The sequence below is a fragment of the Peromyscus californicus genome, unplaced genomic scaffold, assembly GCF_007827085.1.
Source record: "Peromyscus californicus insignis strain IS unplaced genomic scaffold, ASM782708v3 Scaffold_1__1_contigs__length_55948999, whole genome shotgun sequence".
NCBI classification, from domain to species: Eukaryota; Metazoa; Chordata; class Mammalia; order Rodentia; family Cricetidae; genus Peromyscus; species Peromyscus californicus.
In genome coordinates, this window is record NW_026294492.1 from 35512834 (window position 1) to 35533644 (window position 20811).

The 20811-nt window shown below is 52.1% G+C and overlaps 1 protein-coding gene across 3 annotated transcripts; it reads left to right on the plus strand.

Annotated features, from left to right (window-relative positions):
* The first annotated feature begins 418 nt into the window (after positions 1–418).
* Positions 419–18162, plus strand: Six3 (SIX homeobox 3). Of its 3 annotated transcripts, none has more exons than XM_052746464.1 (3): positions 419–1651; positions 3425–3584; positions 17959–18162. In XM_052746464.1, exons 1-3 carry the CDS (start codon positions 822–824, stop codon positions 18145–18147), a joined length of 1179 nt encoding a protein of 392 aa, XP_052602424.1. In that variant the 5' UTR covers positions 419–821; the 3' UTR covers positions 18148–18162. The 3 variants fall into 3 exon arrangements, with proteins under 3 accessions (XP_052602424.1, XP_052602423.1, XP_052602425.1); XM_052746463.1 differs by lacking the exon at positions 17959–18162 and adding an exon at positions 3973–4890 and having other exon boundaries at positions 814–1651; XM_052746465.1 differs by lacking the exon at positions 17959–18162 and having other exon boundaries at positions 814–1651; positions 3425–4890.
* Positions 18163–20811: the final 2649 nt, after the last annotated feature.

Sequence of the window (20811 nt, forward strand, 5' to 3'; positions counted from 1 at the left end):
TCTCCACAGACAAGCTGCCTGGTGCTCCTGAGGCTGGGAGCCCCTTCGCTTCCCCAAAACACTCCTTGTGACTAATTGCTTGTCTCATCCAACTACTCTATGGCTATTCCTTTTCGAATTTTTTTTCGATCAACTTCTTTGAGCAAGGAGAGAGAGAGAGAGAGAGAGAGAGAGAGAGAGAGAGAGAGAATATTAAGAGTTGCAAAGATTTTTTTTTTAATTCTGTTTCGCCTTCTTCTCCCTCCTCCTCCCCCCCCCCCCTCCGGCTAAGTGGTAAAACCGTCCTTACGTTCTCGGTATTGATTGGCAGGGCTGACAGTGATTGGCAGTGGTTGCCGTGGCAACGCCACAACGACACGCCGCAGACCAATAGAAAAGCGAAACAAAATGTTTCAATGCTGCACTCACTGTGGATTTAGGGGAGATATTATGAGGCTGTTGTCATTAGGGCGATTGCTGTGGAATCGCTGAATCTTGACTCGGCGGTGGTTGGCTCTCGCTCTCCTCTCGCTCTCCTCTCTCTCCCTCTCCCTCTCCCTCTCCCTGCCTCGGGTTCTCTCTCTGCGCGCGCGCACCGGGTCGCTCTCCTTCCTCCCTCTCTATGTGGCTGCGCGGGTGTGTGTGTATGTGGATGTGTGTGGGGTGTGGGTGTCCCTTACGTCCTTCCTCCTCCCCCTCCTTCTCCTTCTGCTCCCCCCTCCTTTCCATCTCCTCCTCCCCCCTCTCCTCTCCCTCCTCCTGGTCCTCATCGCCCCTCTCCTCCTCTTCCTCCCCTCTCTCTTCCTCTCCCTGAATTTTCTCCTCTCCTCTCAGGTCAGTCCATGGTATTCCGCTCCCCCCTAGACCTCTATTCCTCCCACTTCTTGTTGCCAAACTTCGCCGATTCTCACCACTGCTCCCTACTTCTGGCGAGTAGCGGCGGCGGGAGCAGTGCGGGCGGCGGCGGCGGCGGCGGCGGCGGCGCGGGAGGAGGCGGCGGCGGCGGCGGGAACCGTGCGGGAGGCGGCGGTGCTGGCGGAGCAGGCGGCGGCGGCGGCGGCGGCGGCGGCGGCTCCAGGGCCCCCCCGGAAGAGTTGTCCATGTTCCAGCTGCCCACCCTCAACTTCTCGCCGGAGCAGGTGGCCAGCGTCTGCGAGACGCTGGAGGAGACGGGCGACATCGAGCGGCTGGGCCGCTTCCTCTGGTCGCTGCCCGTGGCCCCCGGGGCGTGCGAGGCCATCAACAAACACGAGTCGATCCTGCGCGCGCGCGCCGTCGTTGCCTTCCACACCGGCAACTTCCGCGACCTCTACCACATCCTGGAGAACCACAAGTTCACCAAGGAGTCTCACGGCAAGCTGCAGGCCATGTGGCTCGAGGCGCACTACCAGGAGGCCGAGAAGCTGCGCGGCCGCCCGCTCGGCCCGGTGGACAAGTACCGCGTGCGCAAGAAGTTCCCGCTGCCGCGCACCATCTGGGATGGCGAGCAGAAGACTCATTGCTTCAAGGAGCGGACTCGGAGCCTGCTGCGGGAGTGGTACCTGCAGGATCCCTACCCCAACCCCAGCAAGAAACGCGAACTGGCGCAGGCCACCGGCCTCACTCCCACACAAGTAGGCAACTGGTTTAAGAACCGGCGACAGCGTGACCGCGCCGCGGCGGCCAAGAACAGGTCAGTGGCGGGGACCGCGGCCGGGCCACAGCCTCCGGGGCTGGGGAAGGGGCGACGGGTTGAAATGCAGGCGATCCCGGCATGGTAGGGGCAGCTGACCCAGAGCTGGAGAAGCCGGGACTCTCTGGGTAGTTAGGGAAAGTTTTTGGTTGTCCTGGAACAGGGGACGACAGGCTGTGGGTTTATAGACTGCTCTCCCCAAGAGGGGCTTCTATCAGGGCCGGAACTGTGAAAGTGAGCCTCTTGTGTCCTCAACCCACGGTGCCCGTCCTTGGAAGCCTTGGTCCCCTGGCAGGTTTCCTCAGCCCTGGCTCCAGCTAGAAGGCTGGGAGGACAGGCAAACTCTATTTGCTATCTGATTATATCCACGCATCGCAAAAGAGGAGTGGGAAACCTTAGAGAGGTCCAGAAGCGTTCAAGAGGAGAAAGTGGACCAGGGACCCTGCCACAAAGGGAAGGCGGCCCGTGGCCACCATCCAGCGAGCTTCTTTCTCGGACCCTGAACAGGAGAGACAGGCTGGGTGCGAAGAGGCCTAGTGTGTTTTAATAAATGTGTTCACACAAGTGTGTCCGCTCCTGGTGTCCCTCAAGCATGAAGTCTCCCTGTGTCCTCCGTTAAGGAGCATCCATCCCTTCGGTCCACTTAGCTGGGAAGCAAACACCAGCAGGTGCAGCCCTGTTGCCAGCAAGTTGGTTACAAAGTTACAAAGTTGTTTGGGTTCTTGTCCATCTTTAAAGCTGGGCTGGGAGAAGTGAGTAGGAAAAGGAGAGGGGCTAGAGCAAATGAGTCCAAAGGAAAGGGAGAAAGAAGGGGTGGGGGTGGGGGGGACAGAGCAGAAGCTCGGATGCAGAGCCTCACTCGGCTTGAAAGGCACTAGGCCCGGGACGCTGCAGGGAGCAGAAGCCCCAGCTGCTGACAGCTGCTGGTGGCTGGAGATTTAGCGAGAGTACCTGGAGTAGGATGTGTGGGTTTAGGTGGTCCAGGCCTGAGGCCACTTCTCTCTCATCTCGGCCTGTGGAGGCCACTTTTCGCCAGATGGGGGGAACACCCAGGACCAGGGAAAGGCTTCCGTGTGGGGAGACACTGGGTTCAGGTAACTGGTTCTTCGCTCGGAAAAGAGACAGTCTGTCCGTCCCTCCTGCCTTCTCTTCGTTCCCTTTTCTGGCTGCTTTCTCGTCCTGCATCTTTTAGCTCCCACCTTCCCTATTTTCTCTTCCCCGGATCCTGCGCCCTCCGCATAGGGACTCAGAAAGTAAAACGGTGGATACTCTTGGGAGAGCCCCCCGCGGCTCTGGATGTGTGTTTGGGAAAGCCGTGGCTGGAGGCTCTGTGGAATTTCTGGGTCTCCAGGCGGCGGACCCAGTTACAAGAGCCTCCGAGGTTGCAGAGGAAGAGCGGAGCTCTTCTTCACTGTCTGCTGGTCCCGGGCTCAGCGTTCCTAGCCGCCTGCTCAGTTCTCCGCAGGCGGCTGGCTTGGGGTTCAACCCTTTCTCTAAGGCCGTCCCTATCTGGAACGCTTCCCTAAGCCAAGGAGCCAGGGAGCCAAGACTTAGGTTAAGAAGGCTCTGCGCTGCTCCGGGAGCAAGCAGTTGGGTGCCCCGAAGAACACAAAGCACAGTCGGGGGCAGATCGCTCCGGGCTAGCGACGCGGGAGGCCGCAGAGGCAGGGGAGTGCGGGACCCAGCCGGGCCAGGCTCCCCGCGGTGCAAGTGAGGGGGAGCAGGGTGGCGGGCCTTTGAGTGAGGGCAGGCACCGCTCTCTCTTTCCCGCAGGCTCCAGCACCAGGCCATCGGACCGAGCGGCATGCGCTCTCTGGCCGAGCCCGGCTGCCCCACGCACGGCTCGGCAGAGTCGCCGTCCACGGCGGCCAGCCCGACCACCAGTGTGTCCAGCCTGACGGAGCGCGCGGACACCGGCACTTCCATCCTCTCGGTAACCTCCAGCGACTCGGAATGTGATGTATGATAGCCAAGGCCGCCCTCCTCCTTCCCCTCCTCCCCCCCTCCACTCTCCCCTCCTCCTCCTCCTCCTAGCCCAGCTCCTCATCCTTCTGCTCCATCCCTAGAACAAACCGAAATCAGGATACACAGCCACACACACATACACACACACAAGTCCATACACACTCCCACCCCAGCCAAAAATTATATATATATATATATAAAACAAGAAAAATAAATTAACCTCAAACCATCAACAATCCCCCCACCACTACCTACCACCACGGCCACCCCAAAGGACCGCGACGCCAACAGACAGTCACAAACGCTAATGTTGCGGGCAGAAAACGTAAAAGAGGTGACAATTGTATACTTTCCAGGACAAGCACGGTTTCTCCTTTCGGTTCCCACGGACCCGGCACCCCACCTGCATGACGATTTATTTGTATCTGGGAAAATATTCTCTCTAGTTTAAAATGATTTAAGGAGTCGACCATACAAAAACCACCGCCGCCGCCGCGACAAGACGACAAAAGCAAACAGACAAAAAAAGGAAAAAAAAAATCTGACATCTCCGTTCTGAATTTGTTTTTTAAAAAGGAAAGAAAGAACTCCTCGAGAGAAATAGCAAATGTTTCTTCCTTCTGTTCTCTTTTCTCCTCTAGCTCTTTCTCTTTCTCTCTTTCTCTCTCTCTCTCTCTCTGTTTTTAAGTCCAAGTATTGGTCAAACAAGATAGAATCTTTTGTTTTTTGTTCAACAGACAATCATTTTCTTCGTAAGCACCTTTTTCTCTCCACTCTGTCACTGCCTGTGTGGGTACTGGTTATAAATGTGGAAAAAGAATAGTTATGACTGTAACAGATTTTTATTTTTATTTCAAAATTTTATATGAATTATGTATATCTTAATGATCGGTCATTTTCCCAGTTTGTAATATATGTGTAGAAATTGCTTGTATATGATACCTGCCTTTTCTTCCTCCTCTCTCCTCCCTCCTTCCCTGCTCACTCACCTCTTTCCTTTTGGGGGTTCCTCCTCCCACTCGGGGTCCCAGGCGACGACTTGGCAGTCGAGGCTTGGCGAGGTGGCCAGGGTTAGGGCGAGAGAGGGACCCTCCCGCTAGCGAAAGCTGAGTGAGGCCGTAGTATTCTTATGCAAAAGCTATTCAAGTTTTTCCTAGCCGCTTCGGAGGCCTCATTCACTCCCGTAGGGCGCTTTTACTGTTATCTTAACTGCGTGTTTATCTATATGTAAAAAACTTTCTAAAGCAAATACAGTATTCTCCATTTTCTTATCACTCCCAGAGACTGGTGTTTGTGTCCGCTCAGGCCGACAGTTCCCGGGTGCAGCGGCCCAGCCTCGGGCTTGCTTTCTCTAGCTCTGCGGCCCTCCAGAGCCTGAAGAAGGATGTCAAAGCTGGGTCCGAGATTTTTCTAGAAGCTGAGTCGAAAAACTGAGAACAAACACTTGCTGGGCAAGAGAGCTCCAGCAGCATCCTGAGAGGAAGGCCGAGAGGGCCCGAGGGATGGGGGTCACAACTAGTTTCGACCACGACAAGGTGTCAGGCCTGAACTCTTCCCCGAAGCGCTTGGCCCTGAGATTGCAGCGTCCGCGGCCCTGGTGGGTCCTTGGGATGTTTTGGTAGTCTCTGGTTGTTACTTTGCTTTTTTTAAAAATAGAAACACACACGGTCCCCTAACCCAAGCATCCGCCCTGGACACAGCTGAAATTTTGTCTTCGTTGCCCCCCCCCCCCTTTATGGAGGAGGCGTAAAATAGTTAACTATGGCCCGGGTGGGGGGGATAGGGACAGGGAAGAAGAAGTGGGTAGTTTTCTGACTTCAGGGCCTAAAATCAGGATGCTCTTGCCTCCCGCCTGCCTTCCTCACCACCCTTGTCTGACTGGGTCACTTGCCTTTATAGTCTGGACCTATCTGTTTGATTTTTTTCCCCCCCTTGTCTTTTGGAGTCACCCAGACTCCCTTCAGCTTCTGTGGGATTTTGGTGGGTTTGTATGGTTAAATGAAAGCCTGAAACAAAACAAAAACATCATCCCTTACTAACCACGTTCCTCTGCTGGCCCCAAGCTTCCTTGGCCGGCTGGGGCTACCCAGTTCCCAAGGATGGCTGCCTGGCAGGAAGCGGTTCTGCGGCTCTGGGCCAGGGCGGCCTGCGCTGCTCGAGGAGGGGCCAAAGAGGTAATTTCAGAAAACTTGCCTTCACTTGAAAGTTCAATTTCCAAGCTAGGAGGATTAGGGAGAAAAGGGCCTGGAATTTCGCTCCCGCTTCCAAACTAATTTTGACTTCCGATTTCCTTTTGTCTTTAGTCCCCACAGCACCAGGGGGGTTTACGTGGGCCGGCTTGGGCAGAGGGTCTGACTGGCCTGGAGGTGCCCTAGGTGCACGAGAGCGCATGCGCTTACACTGGGCGGAGGGTTCCTTAGGGGGTCCCTTCTTAGAATCAGGGCATCCAGCCGACTCCCCAGCCGGCCTGGCACACAATGTCAGAATCTCCGTGTGTGCCCACTGCCCATAGAAACAGTCCAGTGCAGCCATATTTCTGACGTCGCCAGGAGATTGGAAAGAGGCAATCTAAAACCCACCAGGCTTGGACCTCCATTCTGTAGCCTGCTCCTCACATACTTGACCCAGAACTTGGGCCTTTCAACCCAAAAGAAATGGCTGCCTCGGAGTAGACAATGTGGATGGACCCAGAGCAGCCAAGGAACCCAAACTGAGGGGTGTGGAAGGAAAGGGGCTGTCGCTGCTTCAGAGTGACTTCTGGAACAGACTAGACCCAGTGACATCAGGAGCAGGGGGCTTTTTGTGTGAGGACAAAGGGGAAAACTTGAGAGTTACACTTCTTTCTCTCATCATGGCCAGCAGAAAAAGCAAGTTTGGGTCAACTCCTTGCCTCTTCCTCCGCCGAAGAAAACAGCCACTGGACTTCACCAGCAAGCAGCCTTCACTTTGGAGGGTCTGTGCCCCGTTGGGTGTCACCAGCCTGTGGCCCCTGTCAATCACGCCTATATTTCTGCATAGGTCTGCCGCAAATACCAATGCCATGTTCCTTGCATTTTTCTGACTTTACCTACAGGTCTCCTGTGTGCTTGGTGTGAGTGCCTATGTGTGTGCCGTCCTAAAGCTGGGCTCTCGCCATTTCGTCAAATTCTGCATACAAAAAGGATGTATGCGTGTGCTAGATATAAATGCATGCATACTTCCTTGGCATGTGCCTAGCGTGGATTTTCATATATGCTGCATAGCTTAGGTGTAGTACTTATGTACAGAATGAGCGGCTTGCAAATTTCTAGTCTTGCAAGGAATATCACAGTGGCTCCGAGACACCTACAGGAGGGTACTGTGAGAAGGGGTTCTGTCTAGAGAATATGTGTCTCATGCATTTCAGGTTTTTTTTTTTTTATAGACATCTATGTTGACTTATTCTCGTCAGTCCGTGAACCTGAACAGTGAACCTGAACCGTGAACCTCAGTCCCCATCCCTAAGAATCTTCCTACCCCTCTAAGAAATGGGATGTGTGTGTGTGCGTGTGCGTGTGTGCGTGTGTGTGTGCATGTGCAGGTGTGAGAACCCACAACAGATGTTCATTGGCTAGTGTGGGTTGGTTGTTTCCTCCATTCACCTTTGCCCTTGATACATCAGTTATTACGGAGGATTTAACCCTTGCCCTTTCAAACACAGGGCAGAGGGAAAGGGGGGCCCATTTCTGGCCAGATCTCTCTTTTACCCAGAGCCTGTTCATTCTCTTTCCAGCCCCCAGAACTATGGCCAAAGCAGTCAAGGTCGCACAGGGACTGCTGGGGCAGAGCTGGATGGAGGAACAGTGCTGAGGTTCTCTTTGTACAGTACCTAACCTCCCGGAAGCAAAGCAAACTGTGCCTGAGCCAGGGGAGTGAGGGCCTCTGTGGCCCTGTTAACCACAGGGCCCCTCTATGTGGGCCACACAGCAGCTAACGGGCTGGCTCCCCTGAGCATCAGAGGGTTGAGACCCCTTCTCTGTGTACTGTGCATTTCTTCTGACCTCTCCTTGAGTGCATTTGGCTGAGAATGTTCCCAACGCAAGACCTCCCTAGATCTAGGTACTGGTTCTAGGGCAGTGTTTCTCAACCTGTGGGCTGCTACCCCTAGGGTCGCGTATTGGATGTTTATATTACAATTCATAGCGGTAGCAAAACTACAATTAGGAAGTGGCAACGAAGATAATGTTATGGTTGGGGGAGGGTCACCACAACATGAGGAACTGTATTAAAGGGTCGCGGCATTAGGAAGGTTGAGGACCACTGCTCTGGGGTCTACAGCTTGAGGAGTAACAATCCAATTTTCTCCCTCCAAACAAAAACCATAGTTATCTAGGATTTGTATCGGAAACCCAAACAGCAGATTGGACTGTGAAGCTGGGAAAATCTGTATCAAAGACCTCACACTTAGAATCCACCTATGTACTCCTTTTGGCTTGTTCACTTCTTAACCCACTTCCCTTCCTAGCCCCATCCCAGAGCTCCTATTCAGGCCCTCTTCTTGCCCTCTGAATCCTGCCAAAGTAACTGCCCAGTGCCAGTGAAGTTGATTATCCCTGGTGAGATGCACAACTGATTTAAAAGAAATGACCCGGAAGCTGCCACAGTACCACAGTGATCAATAGTGGAGCTGGATGGAGGCACAGGAGCCTGGTGGCAGGGCTGGGATTGGGGATGGTTGGGACTAGTGGCCCAACTTTGTCCCCAGAGCTGGTTCCAGTGCAGTGCTGGGAAGGCCAGTCTAAGGCCTAGGCAGGCCAAGTGGGAGGGAGTGTGGAGGCAGAGTAGTGGCCCCATCTTGTATTTCATTCAGCACACTGTAGTTTGGGGTTCAGAGAGGCTCACTTAGAGTGGCTGAAGATCTGACTCCCCATAGCTCACTACCAGTTTGTCACGGACACCCATGTGCTTCAAAAATGGAATGGAACTATCTGGTACATTTTGAACCTTGCAAGGATCACTAAGCCTACAGCCTATTGCCGAGCTTGTGGAGCATTGGCCATGCTCTAGTTCCTCCAGAGCAGGGATTGCCTCAGACTCTTCTCCCCGTCCTTGTCTTCCTTTACCACCCATCCGTCCGTCCGTCCGACCTTCCTGTACTGCCTGGTGTGGCTGTCACCTGGAGTACTGGCTGCCACCTCTGAGGATTTCGATGTCCTCCCTGGACACTGAGGCGGAGTCCTCCAGCCTATGAAGACCATTGAGCTGCAAGTCCTCGAGCATGGGCCCCCTCGCCTCCCACTGCCAGGTCTTTTTCCGGGGGGGGGGGTGGGGGGCAGCTGAGCTAAACTGAGCCTTCCTGGTCCCAGCCAGCCGGCTGGGACGGCTGTCTGGCCTAAGGGGGAGGGGGGGGGGTGAGGGAGTCTGGGAGGAGGGTAGTAGTACATGCCCAGCTCCAATTTCTCCGGTCAGCTGAGCACAACTTTCCATTCGAGTGTATTCATGCGGTTGCTGATTGAGCTCTACAGTGTCAGGAAGGACTCGGCGGGAGGGGGCAGGCACAGCCAGGCTGACAGAGGCTACACCACACACACACACACACACACACACACACACACACACACACACACACACACACACTTATACAAATATACCCTAGTCACATGTATACACACCTTGCTTCCAGCCATTTCTGCAGAAATACAGCTTACACACACACACACACACACACACACCCCTGCTACCAGAACAATTTCCCAGCACCCATAGGTCTACCCTACACAACACACAGCCGATCTTTCTGCTTTACCCCTTATAGAGTCCACATCAGTACTCAAAACACCAATGCAAGCATCCTCGACATCTCTCCTCCCTGCAGGTACTCTCTCCGGGACGCACATGCTCCAAACCTGCATGGATGCACACACAAACACGCCCGGTCTTACAATCTTCCTCCCACAGAGCTATCCAGACTCACACCACAATAGAACTGCACACTCGTGTAAAGCACCATTAGCACCCACAGACCGGTAAAACACAGTCTGTTGCACGGAGAGGGCTGGGACTCACCGGAAGTTCGTACACGGGAGAGGCTTCAGAAGAGTGATTGATTCATTTGAAGAACACAGCCATGGCATATTCACGAAGACAGGATGTTTGAGGAACCTTCAGACACCTGCCGACAGAGGAGCCAACCCAAAGACATTACCTTGTCCCTCAGGTCACTTGCCCTCCGCTACACAGCCTGTCTGGGCACCTCAGAGACCACTTCTCTCAACCTCATCCACTTCCAGAGATGACCCCCCCCACCCAAACCCCACACTAGGTGGCTAGAGATTAGAGAAGACAGCCAGTGTGCTATAAATACCATCGGCTGAACATGCTTACTATTGAGAGTGGAACAGAAGTCTCTGTTTTGAAACTCCCCTCCCCCAAGTGCCTAGGTATGCTGTTCTGCAGAACAAGGGCAGCAGAATGGATGGACATCACAGAGTGAAAAGAAAGAGTGAAGAGAGGTGAACGGAGACAAAAAGAGGGGAGCCGGACACATGCCTGTAACTCAGGCAGAGGCAGGAGGATTATCACAAGTTCAAGGCCAGCTTGGCTATAGAGTGACACTGTCTCAAAAAAGGAAAGAAAGAAAGAAAGAAAGAAAGAAAGAAAGAAAGAAAGGAAGGAAGGAAGGAAGGAAGGAAGGAAGGAAGGAAGGAAGAAAGAAAGGAAGGAAGAAAGAAAGAAAGAAAGAAAGAAAGAGAAAGAAAGAAAAGAGAAAGAAAGGAAAGAAAGACAGAAGGAAGACGGAAAGAAAGAAGTGAGGGGAAGAGGAAGAGGAGTAAGGAGAGAAGAGGAGAAAAGGAACAGAGTAATTCAGAGAACTCTAGAAAAGCCAGCTGGACTCAGGCACGGGCCGAGCTGGGTTAGAGAAAATGTGCTGCTGTGGTAGGGAACAGGGTAGTGTCCCCGAGAGCACCTGAGGGAACATCTGCCTCATGGTCAGCGTGACTTAGTAAGTGAACTGAGAACTTGCTGCTTGTGTGCGGGGTGCGGGCCAGCCTGGAGTCCTAACGTGCCCATTCCCTTGGAGGGTGGTTGGAGTTTAGACATCCTCCTCTATCCCGAAGACTCCGCTCAAGAAAGCACAACCCCCCCCCCCCCCCCCGTCCCTTCCTGCCCTAGGCAGTGGCCTCTCCACTGAGCTCCCCCTACCCACTCTGTCCTGCAAGTGAGCACACGCGTGTGTGTGTGTGTGTGTGTGTGTGTGTGTGTGTGTGTGTGTGTGTACGTACAGATGTCTCCTATGATGGGCAGTTGCATTCCACTCTCTTGGCACAGGGATGAGTGGCCCACCGGTACCACACAGAAACACCTTTGTGCTCTCCACATTTTGAAAATAGGCCTCCCTCCCATTGATATAAACACGGTCTTTAAGAAAAAGGGGGAGGAGCTTAAACCCAAAGGAGGCTGATTCAGACCCTCGGGATTTTACCGAAGGTGTTGGCAAAGAGGAATTACAGACCAGACCTGTCCACATGTGTTTCTATCTCTTCTGGCTGTGTCCACCTGGCAGCAGCCAGGCAAACCCTGGCTGGTCGGGGAGGAGAGAGGCCCCCTCTGTGGGTAGATGGACTTTTCTGAGCACAGGAGGAGCTGCATACCAGGCCACTAGCTGAGTGCTTGCCCGAGGATTTACCTGGGTTTTCCTTTCTTGCCAGCACATTCTATATAAAGCATTGGTGTCTAAAGGGACAAGTGGGGCTTGGGATCAGGGGTGAGCGCCCTGAGACCTTTCAGATCCCTGGATATGAAGTGACTGTGTGGGGTCCAGAATCTACAAGAAAGGCGGGAGGTGTGAGGGAGCCAATGAGTCCCCTGGAACCCGGATGTGCTGTCAGTGGCCCGCCTCCTGGCCTTCTCAGAGCTCTTGCTAGCTGGGCCTTTGTGCCTCCCCCCTCTCCACGCCCCTCCCCATTCTCGACTCAGACTGCCTTTCTTCTTTCAGTCTGCTGGGGGGTCGCTGTGGTCCAGCTCTGGCGGCTCCAGGACTCTCTTCTGGGAAAGCTGCAGTCACAGCATCATGGAGCCTTTACTCTTACCCCCCCCACACAGCCTGGGCCACCCCAGGCGAAGGTCCAGCCTGTGCCCGAGGGCTTCCTGGAGCCCTTCCAGGCCCATGCAGGCTTTGGTTTGTTGGATTTTGAGATGAATGTTTACCATCGTAATTAATTTCAGACTATTGTTCAACAAAGATTCTTAGCAAGGCCCTCTAATGAGTAAGTGTGGCTAATTACCGGCAGCGTGCATGCCTCTGTATCCTTGGAGTCCCATGGTCACCCTGTCTGCCCTCACCTCCTCCGCACCCTGGCCAGGTCCAGCTGAGAATGAGCAAGGGTGTGGAAAACCTTGATCCAAGAATCGCAGCCACAAACCTAAGAGGCTTTGATCAGAAACTAAGAAGAAGCAAAGCTCAGAAAGGACAATGACTTGGACACTGTCATGAGGCTACCCTTGCACACTCAATGTCCCACCCCCAGTCTTTCTCACCGTGAGTTTCTGGTACCTGAGTAAACAGATTTCTAAGATCCTTATTGGTGCTCAAGACCAGGCAGGGAGCTGGGTAGGTCAGGGAGTGCCTGCCTCAGGCGCTTGACACTTGACATTCCAAGGCTACTAAGAGCCTGCTTAGGACCGGACACTTGGAAAACCCCTAGCCAGGGGCTAAAAGCAGGCATTCCTACCAAAGCCCTGCGATCAATGAAGGTAGCTCCACTCCCAGAGTGTCACGGTGGGCTGGACTCAGTAGTGTGTGATGTGGATATGTGTGATCTTGACCTTTGTTGGGTGTATAAGGTAAATATTCATTTTACTCAGGAGACACACCCACATACGGATGAGCCTAGGGTTTTTATTCATCCGAATGTAGGCTGGGCATCCCACTTAGTCCAAAAATACCACATAAGTTTTGTGAGAACGGAGGGTCAAGTGTAACTCAGGCTTACCTTCAGGTTGCTTACAGTCGACTGGAAGGGACATTTGGGACCATCAGTTGAAGACAAATGCACACAGGATGTCTGGGAGTGGAGACAGGAAAGGGTAACATTGACCCAGACAAATGGATTGGCTTCAGTGGAGGAGGGGATTCCAGGCGGGCAGAGTAGAGTCAGGGTGTGGAGGCAGAATTTACTCCAGGGGCAGCAGCGTGGCAGGACTGGTTCCTTACTCTAGGGTGTTGCCCATGGGGTGTGGAGAAGCTGTCAGTTGAGTCAGAGGAACCGAGACTGAGGTGAGGTACAAGCTATGAGGTACAAGGTTCCAGCAAGCCATGTGGTCTTGACCCCATACCCAATGGGCAGCCAACACATCCCTAGGAAAAGCTTAAGGGGCCAGCCTCAGAACTTGCCGCTGTTTTGTGGACTTATTACTGAATGGTCTTGGATCCCCACTCCCTGTGACTTCAAGAAACATGGAGCCCTTCAGCTTTCCACTCCCAAGTTGGCCTTAGAGGAGTCTAGTCAGCCAATCAAATTCTGTGAGTATTGTTGGAAAAGCCGCCCCTTACCCAGAGTGAGAATCCTCATTGGCTCTATTCCCATGCTCCCCCTTCTGCCTTAATTCCACCATGCAGAAACACCCTGGGGAGGGGGCTAGTCTGAGGACAGTGAAATCTTGACTGCCAGGCTCCCTGAGGGGTGTGTGGGGAGTAGCTGAAGTGGCTGTACAGTAGGCCAGTAAGTACACTAGGCAGTTGGGAGCATGGCCACCACCAAGGAAGGGCTGGAGGGTCAGAGGTAGGGCAGGAAACCCAGGTCTTACCGGACCCTCATGGCCCTAGGGGAATCTAGGTCTGAGCTCTGCCCAACTTCTGTGCACCCAGACTCCTGCAAACTGTTTCTCAGCCTCCTGGCTGGCTGGCTCCAGGGACAGAGACAGCCCAGCGCACAGTCTCCCGCTTTGTTGCCACTAGACTTTCAGAAAGGCTTTGTAGAAAGCGGTGGCCCTTCGCAGGAGGCGTGGGTTTCAGAGCCACCACACAGCTTGGAGAACATGTTATCAAATAAGGGCGGGTTCTGAGATCCAGAGCGAAGAGAAGTCAGTTTTATCTTGTGATTTCAATTGCACTCCAGGGTCTGCTGGTCCCACACTCAGTTAGAGAGAGAGAGAGAGAGAGAGAGAGAGAGAGAGAGAGAGATATCTTAGGAGCAGTTACAGAGGAGGCTCACCTTTCAGGGTCATTCTAGGGCCTAGCAGTAATAGGAACAGAAAGAGGCAACCGGGGAGGGCGGAAGCAGGTCCGGTTGTATCCAGAGTCCAAGACCTGACACTTAAAGGGAACAGAGGAGGCAGGAGACCACTAGATTGGCTTCCCAGAAGTGGGAGGGCAGGGAGAGCCCACAGGGGCACAGGTTGGATAGACTCCATGACACCCTCGAGAAGTTTCCAGATAACATTTGAATCTTTATTAGCTAGAGGTCAGAAGACATTAGTCTTTCTTGAGTCTTAAGGAGCAACCACAAAGTTCTCTAGGACGCTCGGTCCTTCTCCGGGGCTGGATGCCCCTCTGCTCTGGTATTTGGCATTTGGGGGACAAACACACACTGAGGCCCCAGGCAGACAGCAGAGCGCGCAGGGAACATTGGCGGGTTTTTGCTGCCACCTCGCGGCAGTGGCGCGCAGTATCCGAGCTGGTTGCTGGGGTGAGGGGATGCAGGGCTCTGCAGTTGATGCCTTTTAGTCTGGGAGTTTGGAAGCATCTCCCTTCACCTAGCTTCCTGAAAACTGTTTTACTTTCCTATAGTTTTTTTTTAACGAGGGTAAAAGAACTCTGTGATACACTGGGCTCTGTCTTATAGAGACTTTCTGCCCTGGCGCATGCAGCTTTGTATCGCTTACCTGAACCTGCAAGCCTCGGGCTGAGGCTTCCTTCTCCAAAACTATTAACTTCTGCCCACGCCTCCAGGGCACCCTATAGACGTGACACGTGGCTCTTTTCCTCAGTGACTGACTGGCAGGAAGCCATCCCTGCCTGCTGAGTGCTGAGCTCAGAGGTACACAGGAGGGGACAGCTATTGGCAGCCCAGACCCCTAGCCCTGTGGCGGTCATAGTTTAAAGGAAGCAAAGGAAAAGCAACAACATGTGAGATATCACTTAAACTGCTGTGATGAACTGTGGATACAGAGGGAGCCCAAAGGGGGGCATTGGAAGCAGACCTCGGTTGGGATATATGAATTTATTTTCCAGACTGTGAGAGGAACAGATAACACCAAGGCTGGGAACAGCGAGCTTGAACACCCAGAAGTAAAAGGCATTGTGTGTTGTGTGGAATCATTGTTTCTTAGGGGTACCCCATGACCTGATGGTGAAGCCAACACCCCACTCTGATAATAAAGTCACCTCTTGGCTAATGAACTGAGTGGGTTCATTAAATATTACAGACAAAGGAACCTTCGGAAGCCCTCTGATCCCTGTCTAAATACGTAAGGAAACTGCTGATGTCGATAGTGAAGTTTCTGTCCTTAAGCACACAGCGAGTAAGGTGGCCCTTAACTCTACAGAGTACAAAACAATGCCCAAGGAAGCCTGGCCTCCACAGCCAGGTGGTCTGAGGTGAGAGGATTGTGGGGCACAAGGCTGTCTTCTTTTTCTCCTCTTCCTCCTCCTCCCTTTCCTCCTTCCTTCCTCTTCCTCTTTCTCCTCCTTCCTCCTTCCCCCCTCCCTCCCCCACTTTGCTGGGCTTTCTCTTATGACACACACACACACACACACACACACACACACACACACACACACACACACACACACACAGATCCAAACTCTCTTTTCTACACGTCTAAAATTCAAAAGGCTTTGGTTTCTTATTGTGTGTTGGGTATGGTTGCTGCCAAAATGACTTGGCAAGCAGAACCTGACCTGAACTGTACGAAGCTATTTAGAGTCTATTTATCCACTTGGCATGGGTATTAGATGTTTCCCTGCAGAAGGATCGGCATGCTGACTACAGGTACTGCTCCGGACCTGCCAGGGGTATATATGTGCCCTGCCCTTCCCTCCTCCTTTCCTTCACGGCCCCTCTTGAGATCAAACCCAGGGCCTCACACAAGCTAGACACTCTAACACCAAGCGATATCTCAACCCCACTGGTGCCTTCCTGAACATCTCCAAACTTCTGGATTTGCAGAGCTTTGAGCCAAGGGATGGTGTTCCACTGAAGGGAGCTTATGTTGTCCGTGGATAGAGAGAGGCCAGGTGGGACAGAGAATTGGAAGGCCTAGAATTTAGATCACGGTGATAAACCATGAAAGGCAGAGTCCGCAGGAAAGGGAGGTCAGATTGGCCTCTGTGGGTCAGGGCCACAGAGCCCGTGAGCAAACTGGTGGCATTGTGGGAGACTCCAGGAGTTGGGAGTTTGATTTCTACACAAGCTAGGGAAAGCAGATAAATCCTGGCTGCCAGCAATAAATCGGTGTTTCTGGGTGTATTCTACTACCCAGTTGTTGGAGGATTTGTCTAGGCCTAATCCTGTTTCTAAACACTAACACATCCAAGCTCAGGGCCTTTTGTTTGTTTGTTTGTTTGTTTGTTTTATTTTGAGACAAAGTCTCACCTTGTCTGGCTGTCCTGGAACTCTCTACATAGCCCAGGCTGGTCTTGAACTCACAGAGATCCATTTGCCTCTGCCTCCCAAGTGCTGGGATTAAAGGTGTGTAGCACCACGGCCAGCCCCCAGAATCACTCTCTACTGGATATTTCATGGTGAGTCGAGGTGCCTAAGTATTGTCACCACCAGTGGAATGACATCTCAGGTAAAGTTCCAGGTCCCAGATTGCCTCCAAGGAAGGCAATAAATTTTCCCAGAGAATAATGGCTCCTTCTCTCTGCTTTAACGCCAGGATGCAGGGGGAGATGGCCCAGGCTCCCTGTGGCCAGCTGTGCCTACCTCTGCTTCATTACCGATCTGACCAAACAAAGTGCCAGGCCCTCTGAGTGTGGTCTGGTCACCGGGTCTCCCTCCAAACGGTCCTTAGACCCTGTGAGCATGGGTTCCATCCTACCTGTTCTGGAACTGGGACCTCCAGTCTCTCAAGGCAAAGAAGATACATCCTCTGCTGGTGGCCAGCTTGGAAGTTCCATGCCAGGGTGGCTGAGAGGCTAGGAACAAAGGCTGGGGAGGAGTCTGGTGTGTTTCATTATTTGGCCACAGACTTTAGGTATACAGTCTCAGCCAAGGCCTTTGGGAGCCATCTTGGGTGAGCTTTACCCTTTGGACACTATCTTCTCAACAAAAGAAATAGAAACGTCCCTTTTAGTGAAGGGGGCTCTAGAACACTTCTAATAGGGCAGGGATTGGGAGGATGAAAGTGGAGGGAAAAAAATACTCAAGGCTTGTTTTCCCTTTTGCTTTTTATGTTTCAGAGTTGTGGCAAAGCACTCATAACAAAGTCACCATTTTAGTCATTGTTAGGTGTCCAATCAGTGGGGTTGTCTGTCTGTCAGAGCTACCTAGTTAGTCTCGCCATCCCCAAAGGAAACCCAAATAACTTCAATAGCCACTGCCTGTACACCCCCTTCTCCTGCCCAGACCCCAGCAACCATCCATCTCTGTCACCACGGTAGACGTTTGCTCTAATTGGATCATGCTGTATTTGGCCTTTAGTATCTGGCTTTTTCACAAGGTCCCATTCATTCCTAGCATGTGTCATTCCATTTTATGGCTAAATATCATCCCATTATATGGACGTGTTCAGTGAGCCTCACATCACTACAATGAAATGTCCGACACCAGCTGTTTGTGGAGCCAAGAAAAGCTTACTTTGGCCCATGGTTCTGGAGGTTCAAATCCAAGATTTGGGTGTCCCCATTGCTTGGATGGGATCAGAGTCACGGTGAGAAATTGTGACAGAGCAAGGACTCACATAGCAACTTAAAACTATATGGAGGGGCCAAACAGGTAGGGTCCCATAATCCTCTTCAAGGATGGCTTCTAACCCTAAGAGCTTTTCCCTAGTCCCTGCCTCCAAAAGAGCCACAGCATTTACCAATAGCACCTCCCTGGGACTCAATCCTTTAATACACAAACTTATGGATGTGTGCTTTGAAACCCTATTGTTTATCACTAATTTTTTAAAAAGATTTATTTATCTTTATGCTATGTGCAAAGTGAGTTTTCTTGCAAGGATATCTATGCACCTTGTGCATGCAGTGGCCACAGAGGCCAGAGTAGGGCACTGGATCCTGTGGAACTGATGTTACAGACTATTTGAGTTGTCATGTGAGTGTTGGAAACCAAACCCTGACCCTCTGCAAGAGCAGCAAGTGCCCTCATTGGCGGAGCCATCTCTCCAGCCCCTATCAACCTCTCCATGAAAAGGACTTTTTTTTTTCTCCTTCTCAGAGTTGGCCGGAGGCAGAGGAGAACATACTGGACCACACACATGGTAAGACCATTGGCAGTTGGGTTTTCCGACAGCTTTGCTTACATACCCCACTGTTCCCAAGACGTATTCATATAGAACATTTCTCCCTTGGCCCTGGGTGGAAAAAGAAGAGATGGGAATGTCAGAGTGGCCCCCAGGACATTTGAAGCCAGGAGCAAAGTTGGCGACAGAGACTTATCTGGAGGTGAGGGAAGATTCCTGGGAGAACAACTTCAGAAAGCTCAGGCGTGAATGTCCTCTCTTCTCTGTGGACATCCCAGCCTGTGCCCTCCGGCCAGGTTGATGTCGTTTTCTGCAGAGCCCAGGAAAGAATGCAGCCTTAGCCATCAATGGAAAAGAGAAGAGAGTTTGTGCAAAAAAAAGCTTCAAAGTTGAGAAAACAAAATGGGTTCCTCTCAAGAAAGTCAGTGGTTCAACTTCCACATCTCAAACTAAATTCCTACCACAGCATCTCAGCTGGAGGTTGAAGCGTACATCTAATTAATCTTATCAATAAAAACCAGGAGTCAGGTATTGGGGTAAAACCTGAAAGATCAGAGGCCCAAAGGAGCAGCCGCCAGTGACTTCCTACTTCTCCGGATCCTCCAACCGAAGGGGCCCAGATCCTGTCTCTACCCTGCCTTGTCACTTCCTGTCTCCTCTCTGTATAAACCTCCAGACCTCTATGGTTAACTGGTGGCTAGCTCCGCCCTCTGGTCTCCAGGCAAGCTTTATTTGTCAGAACACAAACAAAATGTCACATACCATGAGGTGGCTCTCATTGGTCACGGCTGTTCCTTCCCAGACTGAGGCTTCTTCTTTGCCGACAAAAACTTACCCCTTCTCTAGATCCAGGGAAACACTGGACACCACCCATGCTCTAGGTGTGCCAGGTGGGCATAGTCAAGAGGTCCTTCCCCTCACTGGATGCCTTAGAGGAAAATCCTCTAACAAAGCCTCAGGCAACTGTGTAAGATGTGAAACCTTTACGTGGAAGAGTCAGTCCCCAAAGGAAGAGGAACCTGGACATATATGACACTTCTGGGTGTCAGGGTACACTACCCATCTTCTTACCCACACGCTCTCCTGGGAAGAGAGCACTTTTGTCCCATTTTTTTCAGGTGAGGAAATTGAGGGTCTGGGAAGTTGCAAGGTGCTCGATAGTCATTTCTGTTGTCTTTACTCTGCAGTAGAGAGAAGGATTCCAACACAGACTGTCTTCTCTACCTTCTTTTAGGAAGGCGCTAAGTTGGAACTCTGGTTGTGTGTGTGTGTGTGTGTGTGTGTGTGTGTGTGTGTGAGAGAGAGAGAGAGAGAGAGAGAGAGAGAGAGAGAGAGAGAGAGAGAGACAGACAGACAGACAGAGAGACACAGAGACACAGAGACAGAGACAGAGACAGAGACAGAGACAGAGAGAGAAGTAGCTGGAGACTGAGGTCTGGGGATGATTCAGGAAGGCTTGGCTTGAGGATAACCCTGTGGATCTCCTTATGAGGCTCTGTCTCCAACCAGAATGATGATGGTACATCCCCTGATCCTTCCAGTAAGGCTACCTCCTCCCCATCAGCACGCACCTACAGCTCTTCAGCCCTTCCTTCTGGTCAGACTCCTCCCTCATTCCTCTGTGAGAACTTTAGATGTATTGTCTTTGCTGTTTATTTAATGTATTGTGACGCTTGAAACTTGTATGCCGGGAGTCTGGAAGTGCACTGCCCTGGAACATCGGGGGCCCCTGAGTCACTTTGAAATTACTTAGAGACAGGGTGGGGAAGGGTGATGAGGAACTCTCTGAGTCATTCTGGCTATCCAGAGCAGAGCAAGCAGGAAACCGGCAAGTGGGCATGAAGGAGCTGGGATTTTCAAACAGTAGAAGTAAGGTCTCAACTGTTGACCACACAGAGGTTACAGCTCAGGGCAGAATGTACCAAGCTAACATGGTCTCCTCATCCAGATATCCCGGCTCTCATGGAGCCTAGGACCACTTTCTTTCTGGCCTGATAGTGAGTAGTACAGATGCTTGTTTCTCCTGCTGAGTTGGAGACGGGGCTGCATTGGCTGCACTTCTGTACTGCCCCTGGCACCTATTACAAATCCAGGTGCGTATTATTGGATTAATGAATGAGTAAACCAATAAGTATCTACCCAGAGTCATAGACGAGGGAGCCAGGCATTACTAGCCTGCTACAGCATATACCTAGAGAAGTGAGCTTGGAACCCAGAAGGAACAGGCAGAATTGGAGCCATGAAGGCCACTAAATGTGAGGAACTGAGGGTTGCCTGAATGACTGGGACCCTCCGGAGCTGACAGGACTCTCTGGCATCAGATGTGAGGAATAAGATGAACTTTCCAGGAGTAAGCACTACCTAGGCAAGGCCAGGGGAGTAAAGGTGGCACATTCATCAATTTTCCACCATCGCCAAAAATACAGTCAATTTGTAAAGAGAAAAATAACGTATTTGGATCACAATACTAAAGGTCTCAGCCCATGATGGGTGACCTTTCCAAATTCAGGACTGAATTTTACAGTATAGCAAAGCCACCCACCTCATAGTCAAGGAATTGAAACAGAGGAAAGAGGGGAGTGGGGTCTCACAGTCCCCTTCCAGAGCACGTCCTTAGAGACCTGGAGACCAGGCTCCTCCTGGCTCTCTTAGGGCTCCACTGCCTTCTCAGAGTGCCTCTCTGGAGACCAAGCCTTTACCACTTGGACCTTTGGGGAGCACAGGGTGAAAACTACGGGTGGGCATCCTTGAAAGCACAGTTACAGAAGTTCTGGGTGAATGCGATGGGGGAGCCAGAGAGGATGGTAGTCTTGGGGAGGCGGTGGAAG